This window comes from Lithobates pipiens, unplaced genomic scaffold (genome assembly GCF_037356315.1).
Source record: "Lithobates pipiens isolate NorthernLeopardFrog02 unplaced genomic scaffold, aLitPip1_a1.2 Scaffold_13, whole genome shotgun sequence".
In the NCBI taxonomy this organism is placed as follows: domain Eukaryota; kingdom Metazoa; phylum Chordata; class Amphibia; order Anura; family Ranidae; genus Lithobates; species Lithobates pipiens.
Genome location: NW_027507718.1, coordinates 480,238,881 through 480,258,923, shown reverse-complemented (window position 1 = coordinate 480,258,923; position 20,043 = coordinate 480,238,881). Strand labels below are relative to the sequence as shown.

Here is a 20,043-nt window from a genome sequence, read left to right as displayed (position 1 = left end):
GTGCAATGACTCAGATCCTTCACATGACAGCACCCTCTTCTCCTAGGTATTCCCAGCTCTGCTGGAACGCAAGCTAAATTGGACATGTTCATGCCCTGCAGAGGAACACGCCACACTTTAGCACATGCGTGCGCCAAACCGCATAGTCCTGCAGCACCATGCAGCTTGGTGCTGTGCCATTTTAAAAAAAGGGTAAGGGACTTGTTTCCCCACATTGCCCATGTGTAGTGCAGCTCTCATTAAAATGAATGGGCTGAACTACATGTGACGTAGATCTGAACCGAGCCCCAAATCACAATCCCATCCTTACACCAGTGTCTGCAGTGCCCACTGCACATCACAGTTCCCTCCCCTTCACATCAAGATCCCCCTCTTCACAGTAGTGTTCTCCATACCCCCTTGACGTCAACCCCCTTCAACAGTAATGTCCTCAGTCCCTTACAGCACCCCCCCATATTACTGTCCTCAGCCCCCCATTACAGTATTCAGCTCCCCCACATTACTGTCATCAGCCCCCCATTACAATACTCAGCTCCCCCACATTACTGTCATCAGCCCCCCATTACAATACTCAGCCACCCCACATTACTGTCCTCGGCCCCCCACAGTACTTTCCCCGTGCCCCCTCACATTACTGTCCTCAGCCCCTCATTACTGTCATCAGCCCCCCAGTACAATACTCAGCTTCCCCATTACTGTCCAGGGCCCCCCATATTACTGTCCCCGTGCCCCCTCACATTACTGACCTCAGCCCCTCATTACTGTCATCATCCCCCCATTACAATACTCAGCTTCCCCACATTACTGTCCTCGGGCCCCCCAGAGTACTGTCCCCGAGCCCCCTCACATTACTGTCCTCAACCCCTCATTACTGTCCTCAGCCCAATCATTGCAGTTCTCATTCCCCCCATTACAGTACTCAGCACCCCCACATTATTGTCCTCAGGCCCCCAATACAGTATTCAGCTCCCCCACATTACTGTCCTCAGCACCCCGTTACAGTACTTAGCTCCCCCACATTAATGTCCTTGGGCCCCCTTCCCACATTACTGTTCTCAGCTCGCTCTCCCACATTACCCCTCTTCACACTAACTTCCTCAGTCCCCCTTTTACATCTTCCCTACCATACACAGATGGGGGAGGGGGGAGCTGCAAGCTGGTGATTGGTTACTTGGAACACCCTGCATCCCAGAAACCACTCACCTGCTTGTTTACCACGGGCAGCTCCCGCCCTCCCTACGGAATTGTCCCGCCTCCCGCTGTTGGCTCTGCGAAGATGACAACAGTGATGGCTGAGACAAGAACAGGTTCCTTAATAGCGCAAACCCTGCGGTCCAGGTGGGATAGTGGTTGGGTCTGGACTTGAACCACAGTCCACCATTTAGTGTTGCCTGCCTTAAAGTATAACTAAAGGCAAAACGTTTCTTTCAGTTTTGTATAGAGTGGAGATGGATTAGAATACCTATATTTATTTGCTGTCTGTGCCCCCATTTCCAAGAGATTCACTTGCTCTAATTGTCCTGTTTACCATTATCATTGCAAGTAAAAGTAAAAGAAAATCCCAAATTTTGGGTTGTCCCCAGAAAAGTAATAGAGGGGAAATCTTCCATGGGGACATTAGTTCTGATGACCTGGGAGTCCCCAAGGGATTTTCAGTAATAGTCTTTAAATGAAGAATAATTGCAGTAGAGAAAGGCAGACAGTAAAAACTGTGGTGTCCATTAGTACTCTAACATTAGTGGTCAGTGTAGAAGTGGTGGTTAGTGCAAAATTGCCCATTGTATTGGTGATCATTGTACAGTGCCTGGAAAAAAGTATTCATACCCGTTGAAATTTTCCACATTTTGCCCTGGTTCACATTGAAGCGTTTTGACATGCGACTTGACATGTCAAATTGCATGTCAAATCGGTGTGATGCCGCATCTGCGGCGTTGCACTGATTTCAAAAAGTAGTTTCTGTACTACTTTTTGTGATTTTGGGCTGCGATTTACATTGACATCTCTCAGAAATTGCGGCAGAAATCGGGACTGACATGTGGAAGTGAAATTCCCGCAGCTCAGTGTGAACCCAGGCTTTATCATGTTACAACCAAAGACTTAAATGTATTTTTTGGGGGTTTTATGTGATATGTGATAGAGTTGATGGGAAGATGGATGGAGCCAAAACAACTTCAAGGGGTATGAATATTTTTCAAGGCACTGTAGATGGAACATCAATCCACTATTTCTTAATGCTCAAGGAATTGATCAAGGAACCTCAGGAGGAACCCTAGAATTCCACAGAACCCTGGTTGAAACAACGGTATAGATGTTGAATGTTCAATAACAGGATGGGAGATGTGAAAGTTGTAGAACCACCCTGTTCTAGTTACATATTTCCATCCTTGGTATTGGGAAGGCTTCGTCGATGATAATCCTTCAGTTTACATTTACATGCTGAAAATGGGAACTGTTATCAAAAGGTCAACAACAGAACTAAAGTAGTGGTTTGGATAATCTTCAAAATGTCTTCAACATCACAGAGCAAGTCCAGTTGAATCGACTACCAGCTAGACCTGGGTTCCTCTGCCTCTCAGATAAGTAACTACTGACACCAATGGGTCTTTTTATCTATCTGTAAGGGTGAATTATTGCCAATGACAACAAATGAAAGAAGCATTCTTCCCATTGATCATCACACTAATGCACTGTAGATATAATAAATATTCACAAAGGTTCCCTTGAGCCAGAAAGTTATATCAAGAGTTCCTCCATGTAAGGCTTCATGTGCACACTGTCTACTTTGCGCCGCAAAGGATTATACTGCGGTTTTCGTTTTTTCCACAGTCGGCTGTCAAAACGTTCCTATCCTGAATGAGATTCTTCCGCATTCAGGAGAGGGAGGTTGAAGCTCCCCTAACTGCAGCAGCTCCTAAACTTTGGTAAAAGCCTATGTACATTGGCACATATGGAGTTGAGTTTAGGAGATTTGGTAAAAAAAAAAAAAACACCAAAAGCTCCTCAAAAGCTCCTAAACTCAAGTTTAGGAGCTACTAGTGTTCATGAAGCCTATAAAGGTTGAAAAAGGCTGAGTTAGACCATGACCTGGATAAATAAGAAGCTTCAGACAAAGGTCTCTGACCTTTCCTTGCTTCTAGTGATGCACCATCACCCTGACATTTCTCTGGAAATGTTCTAATAAAATTCTGAATTCATTGTTGTATCTGTGTTAGAAGGCTTACCGGGTCTCTAGGGAACAAATCAGCCTCAAACCATGATGTTTCCTTTACAGTTGGGATGAGGATTTGTTGTTCCATATTTCAGCTAGTAAGCGCAAACACAGTCTCCTCCATCCACAGAAAATTGTCCCAGAAGTATTGTAGAACATCCAGGTGTTCTACAATGACAAGGTCATCTGCAAACTTGAAAAGTTCAGCAATACTTTAAAACAAATAATACAGTAATTTCCTGTGGGGTGTCCTTCCAGTATTATTATTTTCTTGGAATGGGCCTATGCAGAGAGACTTCAAATTCAAGCTATTTCTACAGGGCCTATGAGGTTACCCTAGAGTTAGTTTTTTATAAATGCATGCTCCACTATAGCCATAATCTTTGTAGGACACGCAAATCAATGCCGTATTTCCTCCATTTCTAAACATTTTGTAGCCTTTTCCAGCTTTATGAATCTCTATTCCAATTCTTCTGAGGTGCTCTAAAATCTAATTTGATTGTGCTGTGGTTTAGTTTATTTTAATCCAAGTTCCTTGTAACCCATTCCATCTCCAGAACACAAAGCCCACGTCACGGGGGCAGTAAAAGTCTGGTTCCTGAAGCTCATACTCTTTACCTGCCAGTACCACGAATTTGGCTTTAAAAAGTACATGCTCTGTGATTGACGTCCTTATCTTTACCTCAACACTTTGCCAGTCACTGGTCCAGAGGAACTATACAGTTATTGAAATTGTAACTTCACGCCGTATTATACTTGTTCAGTGAATCAGTAGTGAATCAGGGATGGGGCCTACAGCTCCCTGTTTTTGCTGTTTTTATTTAAAAGAACTCTGCCTTCAAGCTGGATACCTGTTGGAGATTCTTCATATGCAAACATATACTTTCCAACTTCCAAACTGGATAGTAGTTCTAGGTGGGTGATGAGCATTTTCAGCATCATAGTTACATAGTTATCAGGTTGAAAAAAAGACACAAGCCCATCTAGTTCAACCATAAAAAATAATATCATACAATCCCACATACACAATCCTATACCCACAGTTGATCCATAGGAAGGTGAAAAACCCCAGCAAAGCATGATCCAATTCGCTACAGCAGGGGAAAAAATTCCTTCCAGATCCCCCCCCCCAAGAGGCAATCGTATTTTTCCTGGATAAACTTTACTTATAAATGTCAGTACCCAATTATATTGCGTACATTTAGCAAAGAATCCAGGCCTTTATTAAAGCAATCTACTTGAGCTGGCCAGAACCACCTCTGGAGAGAGTCTATTCCGCATTTTCGCAGCTCTTACTGGGAAGAAACCTTTCCATATTTGGAGATGAAATCTATTCACCTGTAAGCGTAAAAAGTGCCCCCTTGTCCTCTGTGTTGACCGTAAAATTACCCAACACCAAGTTCAGTAAATGGACCCCTTATACAATATCTCACAAAAGTGAGTACACCCCTCACATTTTTGTAAATATTTTATTACACCTTTTCATGTGACAACACTGAAGAAATGACACTTTGCTACAATGTAAATTAGTGAATGTACAGCTTGTATAACAGTGTAAATGTGCTGTACCCTCAAAATAACTCAACACACAGCCATTAATGTCTAAACCGCTGGCAACAAAAGTGAGTGCAGCCCTAAGTGAAAATGTCCAAATTGAGCCCAATTAGCCATTTCCATCACCCGGTGTCATGTGACTCGTTAGTGTTACAAGGTCTCAGATGTGAATGGGAAGCAAAAGTGTTACATTTGGTGTTATTGGTCTCACTCTCTCATACTGGTCACTGGAAGTTCAACATGGCACCTTATGTCAAAGAACTAGGATCTGAAAAAAAGAATTGTTGCTCTACATAAAGATGGCCTAGGCTATAAGAAGATTGCCAGGACCCTGAAACTGAGCTGCAGCACGGTGGCCAAGACCATACAGCGGTTTAGCAGGACAGGTTCCACTCAGAACAGGCCTCGCCATGGTCAACCAAAGAAGTTGAATGCATTTGCTCAGTGTCATATCCAGAGGTTGAAGGGGTAGGGGGGTCAGCCTGTCAATGCTCAGACCATACATCGCACACTGCATCAACTTGGTCTGCATGGCTGTCGTCCCAGAAGGAAAGATCTAAAGATCTAAAGATGATGCACAAGAAAGCCTGCAAACAGTTTGCTGATGACAAGCAGACTAAGGACATGGATTACTGGAACCATGTCCTGTGTTCTGATGAGACCAAGATAAACTTATTTAGTTCAGATGGTGTCAAGCGTGTGTGGCATGTGTGTTGTACTGTATGTGTTGATAAAACTGTTAATAAATAAAAATGTCCAAAAAAAAAAGTAAGGGTCCCAACACTGAACCTTGGGGTACACCACTGATAACCTTAGACCATTCAGAGTATCAATCATTAACCACTACTCTCTGAATATATTTTTTTAGCCAGTTTTCTATCCATTTTCAAACTGATATTTCCAAGCCTGTAGACTTTACCTTACACATTAGCCGTGTGTGGGGAACTGTATTGAACGCTTTTACAAAATCCAAGTAAACCACGTCCACCGCCACCCCTCTGTCCAAGGTTTTACTTGCCTCTTCATAAAAAGAAATCAGATTTGTTTGACAACTTGTCTTTCATGAATCCATGTGGTCTTTTAGTAAACTCTCCAGTATCTTCCCAACTATAGAAGTTAAACTAACAGGTCTATAGTTACTTGGTAAAGACTCGGTTCCCTTTTTAACTATAGGGACCACATTGGCCCTATGCCAATCCAGTGGTACTATTCCAGTCATTAATGAGTCCCTAAAAATTAGATACAATGGCTTAGAAATGACAGTGCTCAATTCTTGTAGGATCTGTGGGTGGATGCCATCTGGTCCAGGTGCTTTATCTTCTACCTTTGTTATGTCTAAATATTTCTGGATAATATCACTTTTGAGCCATGTGGATCATATGTGTCAATACCATCCCCATTATGGACTTGAGCTCCAATACGTTTATTTGTATACACAGAACTGAAGAAAGTTTCAAATAAATTTGCCTTCTCTTTGTCCCCAGTCACCCTCTCTAGATTATTTTGTAAAGGGCCTACATGCTCAGACCTGACCTTTTTACTATTAATATATTTTAAGAACTTTTGGGGGTTTGTCCTTCTATCGTTTACAATCTGTCATTCGTTTTGAATTTTGCATCCTTGAGTTACCTTTTACATATTCTGTTATATTCTTTGTAACATTTAAACGATGATAGTGTGCCTTCATTTTTATATTTTTTTAAAAGCTCTTTTCTTATTATTTATAGCTTTTTTTAACTTTGGCCATGAGCCACATAGGTTTTGTTTTTAGCCTTTTAAACTTATTGCCCATGGGAATATACTTACGTCATTGAGTTCACATACAGTCTTTTTGAAGAATTCCATTTCTGTTCTGTGTTCATCTATGTCAATATTCCCTCCCAGTCTAAGTCCTGGAGAGCAGCCCTAATCCTTGGAAAATTTGCTCTCTTAAAGTTGAGTTTTTATCTTTCCCGTATGTGTTTTTTGCTTACAGCTAACATCAAATTAAATCATATTATGGTCACTGCTACCCAGATGTTCCTTTATATGAATATTGGTTATAAACTCTGTGTGGTTTGAGATTACCAGGTCCAGCAGAGCGTCATTTCTAGTTGGGGGCTCAATAAACTGGACCATAAAATTGTCCTGTAATAGGTTTTTAAATTTTTGCCCTTTAACTGTCCTAGCAGTGCCATTACTCCAGTCAATTTCCGGGTAGTAAAATCTGACATTTTTATAACTGTCCCAGCCCTTGTAGCCCTTTCCATCTGTGCAAGGAGCTGAGCCTCCACCTCCTCATTAACTTTGGGTGGTCTATAACAAACTCCAGTGATTACATTTGTACTACGCACATCTATATGCAGTTCATCCATAATGCTTCAGCCAGATCACACTCTCCATCAATTAGGTCCTCATTCACACTCGCTTTGAGATCAATTCTCACATAGAGACAGACACCGCCACCTTTTCTTTTTATCCCGTCTCTCCGATCGAGTGCATAGCCAAGAATATTAAAGTGGTTATAAACCCACAAAAAATAAAATAAAATAAAAAACCTGCAAGACAAAGGCATAATGAGCTAGTATGCATAGCATACTAGCTCATCATGAAATACTCACCTTAGATCGAAGCCCCCTCAGCGGTCCCAGCACACTGCTCTGCCCGGTGACATGTCTCCTGGAGTTATTTCCAGGTATAGCGCGCTCGGGTGCAAAAGCCGCGATGACATCATTCCCACACATGCACGGGAGCTGCCGGTAACGGCACATCACCTGAAGCAACAGCACGGATGAGCCATTGCTTCAGTGCGCATTTGCCAAAGACGTCGGCACATGCTGACACAGGGGATGTCTCTTAAACCGTGCAGGTTTAGGAGATATCCACAGTAGCTACAGATAAGCCTTACTATAGGCTTACCTGTAGTAAAAAGTGGTTTGTAAGCATTTACAACCACTTTAATAGTCCAGTCATGTGAGGAATGAAGCCAACATTCAGCAATAGCGATTACATCATAGCTCTCCTCGTGCACCAGAGCTTCCAACTCGCCTATTTTGCTTGGCAGACTTCTGGCATTGATGAACAAACACCTTAATGCATTATTACATTTTTCTCTGGTGTTTTGCATATCTTTTTTAGCAGTACAAATAGCATTATAATTTCCAATGGGAAAGCATTATAATTTCCAATGGGTTCCAACATGGGAACCTCCTTATCACCTGCATTAACCCTCCCCCATCTTTCCCAATTCCACCCTCCATTAATGTCTGACCCCTAACTGACCTGTCTGCCGGATTGAATTCTAGTTCACCCTTCCCCCTCAATCCTAGTTTAAATACTCCTCCAACCTTTCCAAAATCCTCCCCCCCAGTACAGCAGACCCCCTTCCATTTAGGTACAAACCATGTTTAGCATATAGGTTGTACCCCAATGAAATGTCAGCCAAGTGCTCTAGAAACCCAAACCCTTCCTTCTTATGCCAGATCTTAAGCCATGCATTCAGATCTCTAATCTCCCCCCCGCCTTTCCTGTGTTGCACATGGCACAGGCAATATTTCAGAGAATATTACCTTGGAGGTCCTTCCCTTCAACTTGCAGCCTAGTTCTTTAAAATGATTCTTAAGGAACCACCACCTTCCATGTATTCTGTCTTTGGTTCCAACATGGACCAGGTCGTGCCCAGCCCCTCCCAGTAATTTATCAACCCGGTCCACCAAATGCCGAACCCTAGCACCAGGGAGACAGCAAACCATTTGGTTGAAGCGATCCAGGTGACAAATCACTCTATCAGTCCTTCTGATTATAGAATCCCCTATTACCATAAACTGTCTAGGCCTACTTGCACTCCTCTCACTACCCCTGCTAGATGAACTGCATCCTGGAGCTGTTGCATCAATTTTGCATACATGTGGCACACTAAGCAAAATCTTCAACCCTGCTAGCACTCAATTCCTACTTGATAAAATAATTACTTATAGGAAGTTTAATGCCGCGTACACACGTGGGTGTACACAGCGTGGGCTCCGGCGGACTTTTTCTTTCCAAAAGTCTGTACCAGGCCGCGTGTCCTCAACATGGGGCTTTGTCCCCACCTTGTCCCCATGTTGATGAGGACAAGGGCCTCTTCCGAACAACCCTGGCCATTGGTTGTCGGGGTCTGCGGGTGGGGGGCTTATCAGAATCCGGGAGCCCCCTTAAATAAGGCGGCCCCCAGATACCAGCCCCCCACCCTATGTACCCCTATCCATTCACCTGGTGAAAAAAGGGTAAATAAAAAAACACAACACAAGTTTTTAAAATAATTTATTAGACAGCTCCAGTGGTCTTCTCTTCTTCAGTCTTGGCGGGTCTTCTCGCCGGACTCCTCTGCTATCTTCTGCTCTTTTGCTAGCTCTTTTACTAGCGGAGGAGCCCGGCTTTCTTCTTTGTCGCCGCCGCTGCCGTCATCCGGGGGTTTTCTACCGACTTCAGGGTCTTGTCCCGCTCTTCGGGGGTCTTTTCCCACTCTTCGGTTCTTCTTGCCGAGCCTCCGCTTTCTTCTTCCAGCTCTTTTACTAGCGTTGGCCCGGTCTTCTGTCGCTGCCTCCACCTTCTTCTCTTCTTCTTCCTCTTTCTTGCGATGTTGACACAACGCTTTCTCTGGCCGCAATGGCAGGGACGCGTTGCGCAGCGACTTATATAGGGACAAGGGATGGGGTCACCGGGTGATGTCCCTTCCCCTTATGACGTCACAGTCCCGGAGGATGCTGGGACTGTGACATCATAAGGGGCGGGGACATCACCCGGTGACCCCGCCCCTTGTCCCTATATAAGTAGCTGCACAACGCGTCCCTGCCATTGTGGCCAGAGAAAGCGTTGTGTCAACATCGCAAGGAAGAGGAAGAAGAAGAGAAGAAGGTGGGGGCAGCGACAGAAGACCGGGCCAACGCTAGTAAAAGAGCTGGAAGAAGAAAGCAGAGACCCGGCAAGAAGAACCGAAGAGCGGAACAAGACCCCCCAAGAGCGGGACATGACCCCGAAGTCGGAAGAAGACCCCCGGCGACAAAGAAGAAAGCCGGGCTCCTCCACTAGTAAAATAGCTAGCAAAAGAGCAGAAGATATCGGAGGAGTCCGGCAAGAAGACCAACCAAGACAGAAGAAGAGAAGACCCTCAATTGTGGGCATAAAATTGGGTATTTGGATTGTACGATTATTTTTTATTTTATTTATTTGTTTTTAAGGTTGAACTGGATGGACTTGTGTCTTTTTTCAACCTGACTAACTATGTAACTATGTAACCTCCAGAGCTGTCTAATAAATTATTTTAAAAACTTGTGTTGTGTTTTTTTTTATTTACACTTTTTTCACCAGGTGAATGGGTACACCCCGCCCGCAGACCCCGACAACCAACGGCCAGGGTTGTCGGGAAGGGGTCCACATCAACATGGGGACAAGGTGCTTTGGGGTGGGGGGCCACAGCTTGTCCCCACCCCCTTTCCTGACCGGCTGGGCTGCGTGCTCGGATAAGGGTCTGCTATGGACTTTGTGGGAACCCCCCTCTCCGTGTGTGGGTAAGTCCGTTCATTTCAAAATTCCGGCAAACTCCCGGCATTGTCCGGTGGATTGTCCACCGGAAAAGATTGGTCGTGTGTGGGCGGGTCTGCTCGTTTGGAAAGTCCGGTGGACCGCCGCTGCAAAGCATTTGTTTCGCCGTATAGTCCGATCGTGTGTACGGGGCATAAGAGTTACTTACAGGTTAGAAGACTCCTGTCTTAACTCCTGTTTTCAACTCCTGGTTTTTAACTCTCCACGTTAGTTCAAAATACCACTTAAGTTCACAAATTCCAAATGCAAGCCAGCATTAGCAGTGAGCCAGCTCCAAGGGAGTTGTATAGACACTTATATACACCTGTGAACAACTTGCATACACCTGTGAACACATATATGCACCTGTGAACATCACTGTCAGAATGCTCTGTGAGTGTCAGACAGAGGCATCTTCAATCAGTAATTTTTTAGATGGGTTACAAGCATTGAAATTTGCAAAATCAGAAAAAAAAGGAGATGGACTTACCTTCAAATATCCGATCTAACCTCTGCCGCTTCACTTTGTGTTTTTCCATGAGAGACATGAGATGGGCAGTGATTGTGTCTTTGCAATTTTTCACCAGCGTGGCTGAGATGGCCAACCAAGAAAAAAGAAAATGTTCCTTTTAGCGTCTCACCTGTAAAGAGAATGAATATATGAAAATAGATAACATAATGATTGATCAAGAAAGTACACAAATTTAGCCTTTAAGAGAAGTGCTGGAATAAAAAATAAATTAAACATACATACTCACCTAGATGGCTCCAGCATTTATCCGAGCTGCAGTTGTCTTCCGCTGGCTCTACGCTGAGAGCTGAGTGATCAAAGACCACCGATTGCTCAATTTTCAGGTCCGCTCTGAGTGGAGAGTGTTAGTCCGTGGGTCTCTGCTCTGCCCCTCCAGCATTCACTGTGCGCCGGATTGTGGAGGGGGCGAGAGCGGCTGGCTTGGGCTCTCAGCGCTCCGCTGAAAGGCTGAGCCAGCTGCCGGTCAGGATCTCTGCAGAGCCTGGACCGGCTCTGTGACATCAGCCGACAAAACTCTGCTTCTTAGAAATTGATAAGGCCTTTTGGATTGGCATGGTAACCAGGCAATTAGCTTGTTTTGAATTTTTTTTCAAGAGATCAGCAGTGACAGTCTGGATTTTTTCTTTTACACATTTCCAGGTCTGGATAAACAGACCTATAGGCTTCCCAAAGGGATCATAAAATATGCCTTCTCTGCAGTATATCTGCACACCTAAAGTATCACTAAAGGCAAAACTAGTTTTTAATTTTGGCTAGAGTATGGGGCGGTTATAACCCCTGTCAGGTTTTTTGCCATCTGTGTCAGTTTGGGGTGACTTCCCTTCACTTCCTATCAGATACTATCCCCCATCACATAGTGTCCGCCGAGAAGCCGAACATCTCAGAAGATAAATGGGCCTGCGCACTGTGTCCAGGTTCAAGCCCCACCATCCAAGTGGACATAGAATTAGAAAATAAAAGAGCCGAGCATAGCGAGGCCGTGCCCGAAGTGCGGCGATGGAAGCGTGGCGAGCGAAGCAAGCTCGCGAGGGTTCCTGTTACTATGAGCAACCCTATGTCTACTTGAATGGTGTGGCTTCAACCTGAACTCAGTGCGCAGGGGCTGTTCTTCTTCGGAGCTGTTTGGCTTCTCCTTGTCCCCTATACTGCGCAAGCGCTGCGCCTGCGCAGTACGGACACTATCCGATAGGCGGACACTGTGTCAGAACACCGGCAATGAGATATGATCTCATATGTTTACATTTGAGATCACCTCTCATTGGACACTCCGATCAAGTGCTAAATGGCCGCTGTGATTGGCCATTTACCACGATATGTGATTGGCACGGCCAACACAGGTAAACAGGAGGACATCCATGGACGCCCTCCCGGCAATTAAGCCCCGCTCTGCAGTCGTCTTCCGTCTATAGTGTGGGCGGTGAGTGGTTAATGCAACGTGTGTAACGCAGCACTATATTGTTGATGGAACCTTGCAGTGGACCTTTTAGCAATTTCACACATCTGGCTGACACCTTGCTAGCAGTAATGAACTTGTACTGGACAATCATCTGCGGCTGGAGCATTCTGTCTCCTGCAGTCGCACATTCACAATGGGCGTTTATACATGCGGCTATAGGGTGGGGATTGCCTTGGCCACTTATGATAAGCTAAGTACAGGTGACAGCTTCCTAATGGGCTTGCTTAGCTGGGTTTGGACTAGGATCTGAACACACCTGAGCTCATCCCAACTGACAAGTCACAATATCCTCCGCATTATCATTAAAAAAAAAGTTGTACCATTTTACCATTAAAATTAGCCCATAAGCTTCTTTAGTGACTTTATCTAGGCAAAGATGATATCAGTCTGCTGCAGGCATAAGGAAGCATTTTCTCAGTCTCCCTTCCCTTGGTGAGCAGACTGCAACACTAATTTTGTAGCAAGTCACAAGGGGAGTATCTGCAGAAAGGGCTGATTTGCTAACACAACCAAGAACTGCAAAGGCACCAGGTTTTGAGCTTGAATCTCGGTCCAGTGCATGTCCATTTTTTGTGGGTCGTTGTGGTGCATTTCCAGTCCATTCATTTTCATAGGCTGCTTTAAAGCAACACACATAAATGCAGGAAAAGGTGTTAATGGGATGCCAACATTTAAATGGGCCCCAAAAAACTGGGCCAAGAAGTCCTGGAACTGTCAGTGAGCGGACTGACTCTTCTATGCTAACCGCTCACAGCCATAATACTTTGGAAGAATGAATAGATCCTGTGAGCCTTTGTGTTTTGTTTGTTCACTGATGAGTTATGTGGGCAGGACAAAGGATCTTCTTCTCAAAGCTTCAAGTACAATTTTGCCTAGGAGGCTTTTGTGCATTGAGGTTCAATCCAGTTCTGCATAAAACATTTTTAAAGCTGAACAAACAGTTAAATACACAGATGAAATGCATATATGAGAGCTGTTTTACCTATAGCATTCATATTTCTGTCCATCCAGTGGTGGGATTTACACAGCTCTGCTACACAGTTCAGTACTGCCTGAAGGGGACCTGTTGCCGTTTCACTTTTACTTTCATGTCACCTCCCTATTCTTACAATGTGACTGGCCAGAATAAAGGAGAAGTAGCACACTATTGAGCTTATCTCTCTGTCACTCAGCTCTCTCCTTCTATCCGCGTGCTGCTTGCACAGCAACACACCTAACTTGCTCCTTATGCTGATTCTCATTCTGTTGTACTGCAAAAAACTCATACCAAGTTCAAATCCAAGAACTGTTTGCAGTGCCCCCTTCACAACGAATAAATAAATACTAGTCTAAGGGTAGAGGAATAAGGTGTAATGCCTACTTTATTCCTTGCTCCATCAGGCATCCTTCACACTGTGCAACTGGTCCCCCAAAGCCTCTTCTCTAAGGAGGTCCCATCTAACACATACCTCCCAACTTTTTGAGATGGGAATGAGGGACACCTATTAGCAAAAGTATGCAGGCATAGGACACACCCCTGCTTGCTGTCTGCCCACCGTCAAATGGCGGCTGGGCAGTGTGGCTCTTGTTCTGGGTGGAGTCATATGACGGCCCTTCAGAACGACTGCCCACGCACGTGGGGGCACGCATCGCGGCGATTGGTGGTGCGGTATGTCAGTCTGACACACCGCTACACCAAGCTCGGTAAAGAGCCTCTGACGGAAGCTCTTTACAACGCGATCAGCCGTGTCCAATCACGGCTGATCACAATGTAAACAGGAAGAGCCGTAGATCGGCTTTACCTCACTTGCGTTTGACAGACGCGTGTAGAGGTGAGCCGATCAGCTGCTCTCCTGGCAGGGGAGTCTGTGCTGATTGTTTGTTTATCAATGCCATCTATCAGTGCCACGTATCAGTGCCCAGCAGTGACGCCTATCAGTCCCCATTGGTGCCGCCTCTCAGTGCCACCCATAAGTACCCATCAGTGCAGCCTTTCAGTTCCCATCAGTGTCGCCTATCAGTGTCCATAAGTGTCGCCTATCAATGCCCATCAGTGCCGCCTATCAATGCCCATCAGTGCTGCATATCAGTGCCACCCATTAGTGCTACCTACCAGTGCTCATCAGTGCCGCCACATTGGTGCCACCTTATCAGTGTCCATCAGTGAAGGAGAAAACTTACTCATTTACAAAATTTTAACAGAAACACAAGAAAAACTTTTTTTTCAAAATTGTAGGTTTTTTTTCTTTGTTTAGCAAAAAATAAAAATGCAGAGGTGATTACATACCACCAAAAGAAAGCTCTATATGCGGGAACAAAATTATAAAAATTTTGTTTGGGTATAGTGTAGCATGACTGCGCAATTGTCATTTAAACAGCGACAGCGCTGAAAGATGAAAATTGACTTGGGTGGGAAGAGGGTGTAAGTGCCCGGTATTGAAGTAGTTAAATGAGAATGTTACAAAGACATAATTAGTTAAACCCACAAGTGATTTTTGTTTATACCACTACTATGCCTTTATGCTGGCTTTTGAAGATATACAGATGCAGCAATTTAGAAATTGGATGAAAGGTTTAGCACTGGGAAAAAACATTACATGGATGTAATTCCAGGATTTCAGATTTAAATTCTAATAATTATACAGCTTGAAAAAAAAACATATGTAAGAATATATTAAAGATTACAGAGATGTGTTAAAGAATGACTAAACCCAAACCAAAAACCCCAAAATACTTTGCAATACCAGTCCTTAGATGCGGTGGTTGCATTCATTTTCTGTTTTAGGCTAAGGACATTTTCAACAAGTACAGAAAATACCCGTTGAACCTGCCAGAAATGCAGTGTCCCAGTATTCCTAGGAGCTTAAAAGAAAGTGCAAACAATCTTATCTTGCCTCTGTTAGGGTTACTACTAACCCTATCACCCTTCTTTGCACGAAACCTAGATGAACAAAGGCAGACATGTTTGAAGTCCAGCCTGGGCAATAACCATGGCTCCCTCCATAGATGCGGTGGAGTGACTGAGCATTGCCACCCTGGCACAGGAAGTGTGTTGTTTGCAGGACTGCCAGTTAAAAATAAAGGAACAAAAAGCCAGAATAAAGAAAACAAATGCAGTCACCACATTCAATGATTGCTAAGTCACAATGAGCAGGGGCGTACCAAGCAGGGGGCGGGGGGGGGCGTTCCGCCCCAGGTGCCACACATTGAGGGGGGTGTAAGTGACTGGGTGGCATTGTTATGGGGTTCACGCTGCACTCAGACACTGTCTGACAGTATCCTGAAGGGAATCCCTGGCTCTGGCTGCTCTGTTTTTTGTGAGTTTTTTGTGAGCTTGAACACCCCCAGCAATGTGGCCGAAATAGTATGGTCTAGTTTCTGTTTTCCCCTGCTAGCTCCACCCACCACTGCTGAGCAGCCGAGCTGAGTGTGTCATCATTCAGCGCAGGGGTGGTTGCTGTTACACACTGTGTCCACACCATCTTTCAGAGTCTAAACCTCCCTAGCTGAAGCTGAGAGCCGAGGTGAGCTGATGATAGGGGGTGTGTGAGCTGTGAGAAGAGAAGACGTTGGAGGAGTGTGTCTGTCTTGCCATCCTTACTGAGCTGGTCTGTCATAGAAGGGGAAGGGGGGGGGTTGCTGTGTAGTAGGTATAGTGTAGCTGACTTGATGGGGGGGGTTGCTGTGTAGTAGGTATAGTGTAGCTGACTTGATGGGGGGGGGGGGGTTGCTGTGTAGTAGGTATAGTGTAGCTGACTTGATGGGGGGGGTTGCTGTGTAGTAGGTATAGTGTAGCTGACCTGATGGGGGGGAGGTGTTGCAGAATACAGGCGTGTGCTATGTACAGGTTGTAGACTCCAGATTTGTGCTATATACAGGTAGCAGAATGCAGGCATGTGCTATGTACAGGTTGCAGAATGCATGCGTGTGCTATGTACAGGTTGCAGAATGCATGCGTGTGCTATGTACAGGTTGCAGAATCCAGGCGTGTGCTGTGTACAGGTTGCCGAATGCAGGCGTGTGCTGTGTACAGGTTGCAGAATGCAGGCGTGTGCTGTGTACAGGTTGCAGAATGCAGGTGTGTGCTGTGTACAGGTTGCAGAATGCAGGCGTGTGCTGTGTACAGGTTCCAGAATGCAGGTGTGTGCTGTGTACAGGTTGCAGAATCCAGGCGTGTGCTGTGTACAGGTTGCAGAATGCAGGCGCGTGCTGTGTACAGTTTGCAGAATGCAGGCGCGTGCTGTGTACAGTTTGCAGAATGCAGGCGCGTGCTGTGTACAGTTTGCAGAATGCAGGCGCGTGCTGTGTACAGGTTGCAGAATGCAGGCGCGTGCTGTGTACAGGTTGCAGAATGCAGGCGTGTGTTGTGTACAGGTTGCAGAATGCATGTGTGTGCTGTGTACAGGTTGCAGAATGCATGTGTGTGCTGTGTACAGGTTGCAGAATGCAGGCGTGTGCTATGTACAGGTTGCAGAATGCAGGCGTGTGCTGTGTACAGGTTGCAGAATGCAGGCGTGTGCTGTGTACAGGTTGCAGAATGCAGGCGTGTGCTGTGTACAGGTTGCAGAATGCAGGCGTGTGCTGTGTACAGGTTGCAGAATGCAGGCGTGTGCTGTGTACAGGTTGCAGAATGCAGGTGTGTGCTGTGTACAAGTTGCAGAATGCAGGCGTGTGCTGTATACAAGTTTGCAGAATGCATGTGTGTGCTGTGTACAGGTTGCAGAATGCAGGCGTGTGCTGTATACAGGTTGCAGAATGCAGGCGTGTGCTATGTACAGGTTGCAGAATGCAGGCGTGTGCTATGTACAGGTTGCAGAATGCAGGCGTGTGCTATGTACAGGTTGCAGAATGCAGGCGTGTGCTGTATACAAGTTTGCAGAATGCATGTGTGTGCTGTGTACAGGTTGCAGAATGCAGGCGCGTGTTGTGTACAGGTTGCAGAATGCAGGCGTGTGCTGTGTACAGGTTGCAGAATGCAGGCATGTGCTGTGTACAGGTTGCAGAATGCAGGCGTGTGCTGTGTACAGGTTGCAGAATGCAGGCGTGTGCTATGTACAGGTTGCAGAATGCAGGTGTGTGCTGTATACAGGTTGCAGAATCCATGCGCGTGCTATGTACAGGTTGCAGAATCCGGGCGTGTGCTGTATACAAGTTTGCAGAATGCATGTGTGTGCTGTATATTGCTGTGTGACTACCACCCACCTATAGTAGCTGAGCTGTGAGCTTACCTGGTAAGGGGGGGGTGGTGTTGCTGTGTTCACAAACCAGGTATAGAGTAGATGAGCTGGTCTGCAAAAGGGGGGGACTTACACCCACATCTTGCAGCCATCAGATCCATCCAGCAAGCAGCAGGTCACTGCAGCATCTTGCCATCTTCCCTACGGCCATCAGATCCCATCCATGGTCCAGCAAGCAACACGCCTTGTCAGCAGGTCAGTTCCCAAATCTGAATCAAATAATCAATGCCAATGCTGTCCTCAGGGACAGATCCGATCCAGAGATCGCTATACAGTGGGATCTCTGGATCAGATCTGTCCCTGAGGACAGTAGATAATGCAAAGTATGGGCCATACTTTGTATTGTCAACTCTCTCCCCGTCTCCCTCTGATATCTCCCTCATAGCAGCTCCAGTCCAGCTCTCCACTTTCCTTACCTTGGCACAATCTGTCCAAAAATGTGGCATCTGCTCACACCTGAGTGACTGACACCTCTGTCCTTTCCCGTCTATTGTCACTGGCTACCAGGGATGAACAGCATCGGCTGGGGGGGGTGCCAGATATAGGATGGGCCCTGGGTGCCAAATGCTCTAGGTACGCCCCTGACAATGAGTGTTACATTTTGCTTTGGGCTTAGATTTGCTTTAATTGGAGTCAGCCTGGAGTTCAAGGCCTCTTTCACATGGGCGCCTCCACTTAGCGGAATCTGCTTGCTCAGTGGGGGATCTCTCCGCTGATCCCCGCTGAGCAGGCAGATGACAGGTCTGTGTCCACTCCACTGGGCGGAGCAGACACAGACACAGTCACGCTCTCCTCTATGGAGCAATCGGATGAAAACGGACTGCCTGTCCATTTCCATCTGATCCGCTAGATGGCTGGGTAATAGCAGGGCTGCTGTTAGAAATCACAGGGCTCATACAGCCTACCTGATGAAGCCCCCCCTTCCTGCATGAAAGTGACTGAGAACATAGATTAATCAGTCCCTTTCTTTGCAGCCTCAGCAGTGAAGATAAGTAATACTGCATGGACCCTTAGTATTCAATTTAAAGTAAATACTGACTAATAAATGAAGCATTACTCAAAGATGAGGTAGGCATAGACATCAGATGGAAGAAAATGAGAAAACACGTTCCTCTGCATGCCTTCATTCCTGAATGACACCCGTGGAGACCAACAGAGGCCATCACAGCTGCTTTAAAACCCATATATATATAAAAAACATATATCTGCAGAGCTTGGAGCAACCACCAGGGACACAGCTCCACCACTCGTGTGAATGAGACCTCACACCTGACATTCTCCTTTAATCCTTATTACTTATTTATACATTCCTGCACCGTATCCTGTTTACACCCATAGCAGCTGTGGATTCACCCTGAATTAGATTGATTTACTTGTAGCTGACATGACGGTAAAACTAAATGTGAGCATCTTTATCCATCGGGGAATAAAGACATTGTTATCTACAAGAGTTCTTGGATCGCAGCTTCATGATTTCATTTCATTGATCTTCACATGCTTGAAGCATTGATTTACAGAGACGTTTAGAAATGTTTCTTTTGGCATTCATTTAAACAAAGTGTTTCTGCGGTAGACACTGTACAGAGGACATTACGGTGAAATGTGTTTTGGGACCAGGCTTGTAACTTGGTGGACCATGGAAATGATTTTCTTTGGAACATAATAATGTAATCATATACATGCATCTAGTTCTTAGCTTTCTGTAATCCCCTGCATGGGCTGGAAGGAGGAGTGCCAGGGCAAATTCACATTGAAACGCAGAGCAGCTGGCGTAATCCACTGTTCCGCCCACTCTGTGCAGTAGAGTGCAATGTGGTGCACAATTCAGCACATCACTCAGCTATTTATTTATTTTTGGATTGAAAAAAAACTTTATGCTAAGTGTTCAAAGCCTACACTTCATTCATTGAAGCCAACCGGCTTTTGCTGCAGTGTTGTCAGGTTAGCACTGTGAACATGTTTACAGGAGAGCACAAAATTGGCTCTGTAGGGTCTGTGTACATGTCAGGGCTGACTTAGCCCTTCCTTCTCTGGGCTGGCTGCTCAGCTGTTGGCTAATTTCCAGCTCTCATCTCTCTTCACAGTTACCCAGCTGTTCCTGGTCCTGCTCTTGTGACCTGCCTACTTAAAGCAGTCCAGCTCACTTCATCTCCACCTTCGCCTTGGTCACATCACAAGAAACCATCTCCTGCGTTCCTATTTAAAGACTGGCTTGCTGACAGCCCTTTTGGCTCCTTATCCTGCTTGATGTTCCTCCACTTGGATCCCTGACTTCTGGCCTGACTGATTACCCGATCTGGTTATTGAACTCTGGCCTGGCTGACTACTCGATCCGGTTACAGGACTCTGGCTATGCTTTGACTATGCTTACTCTATTTACCTTTTTATTTTTTATTAATAAACAAGTGAGATTTAATTGTACTTCTGTCTCAGTCTGGTTCGTGGTTTCTGAGAGTACATGGCCTTTTTCCCTGTCAGAACTGCTTTTCCTTACTATAAGTCATGGGGATGCCAAAGCAGCTTGAAACAACTTGAT

At 45.5% G+C, this 20,043-nt stretch overlaps 1 protein-coding gene across 2 annotated transcripts in view; it reads right to left on the bottom strand.

Moving 5' to 3' along the window:
- The window catches only part of CTBP1 (C-terminal binding protein 1), an 873,727-nt gene that overhangs the window by 600,835 nt on the left and 252,849 nt on the right, over positions 1–20,043 (bottom strand). For both annotated transcript variants that reach the window (XM_077477948.1, XM_077477945.1), the window contains exon 2: positions 10,794–10,944. In XM_077477948.1, the coding sequence (XP_077334074.1) occupies positions 10,794–10,851 (58 nt within the window). In that variant the 5' untranslated portion in view covers positions 10,852–10,944. The remainder of the gene's footprint in view (positions 1–10,793; positions 10,945–20,043) is intronic.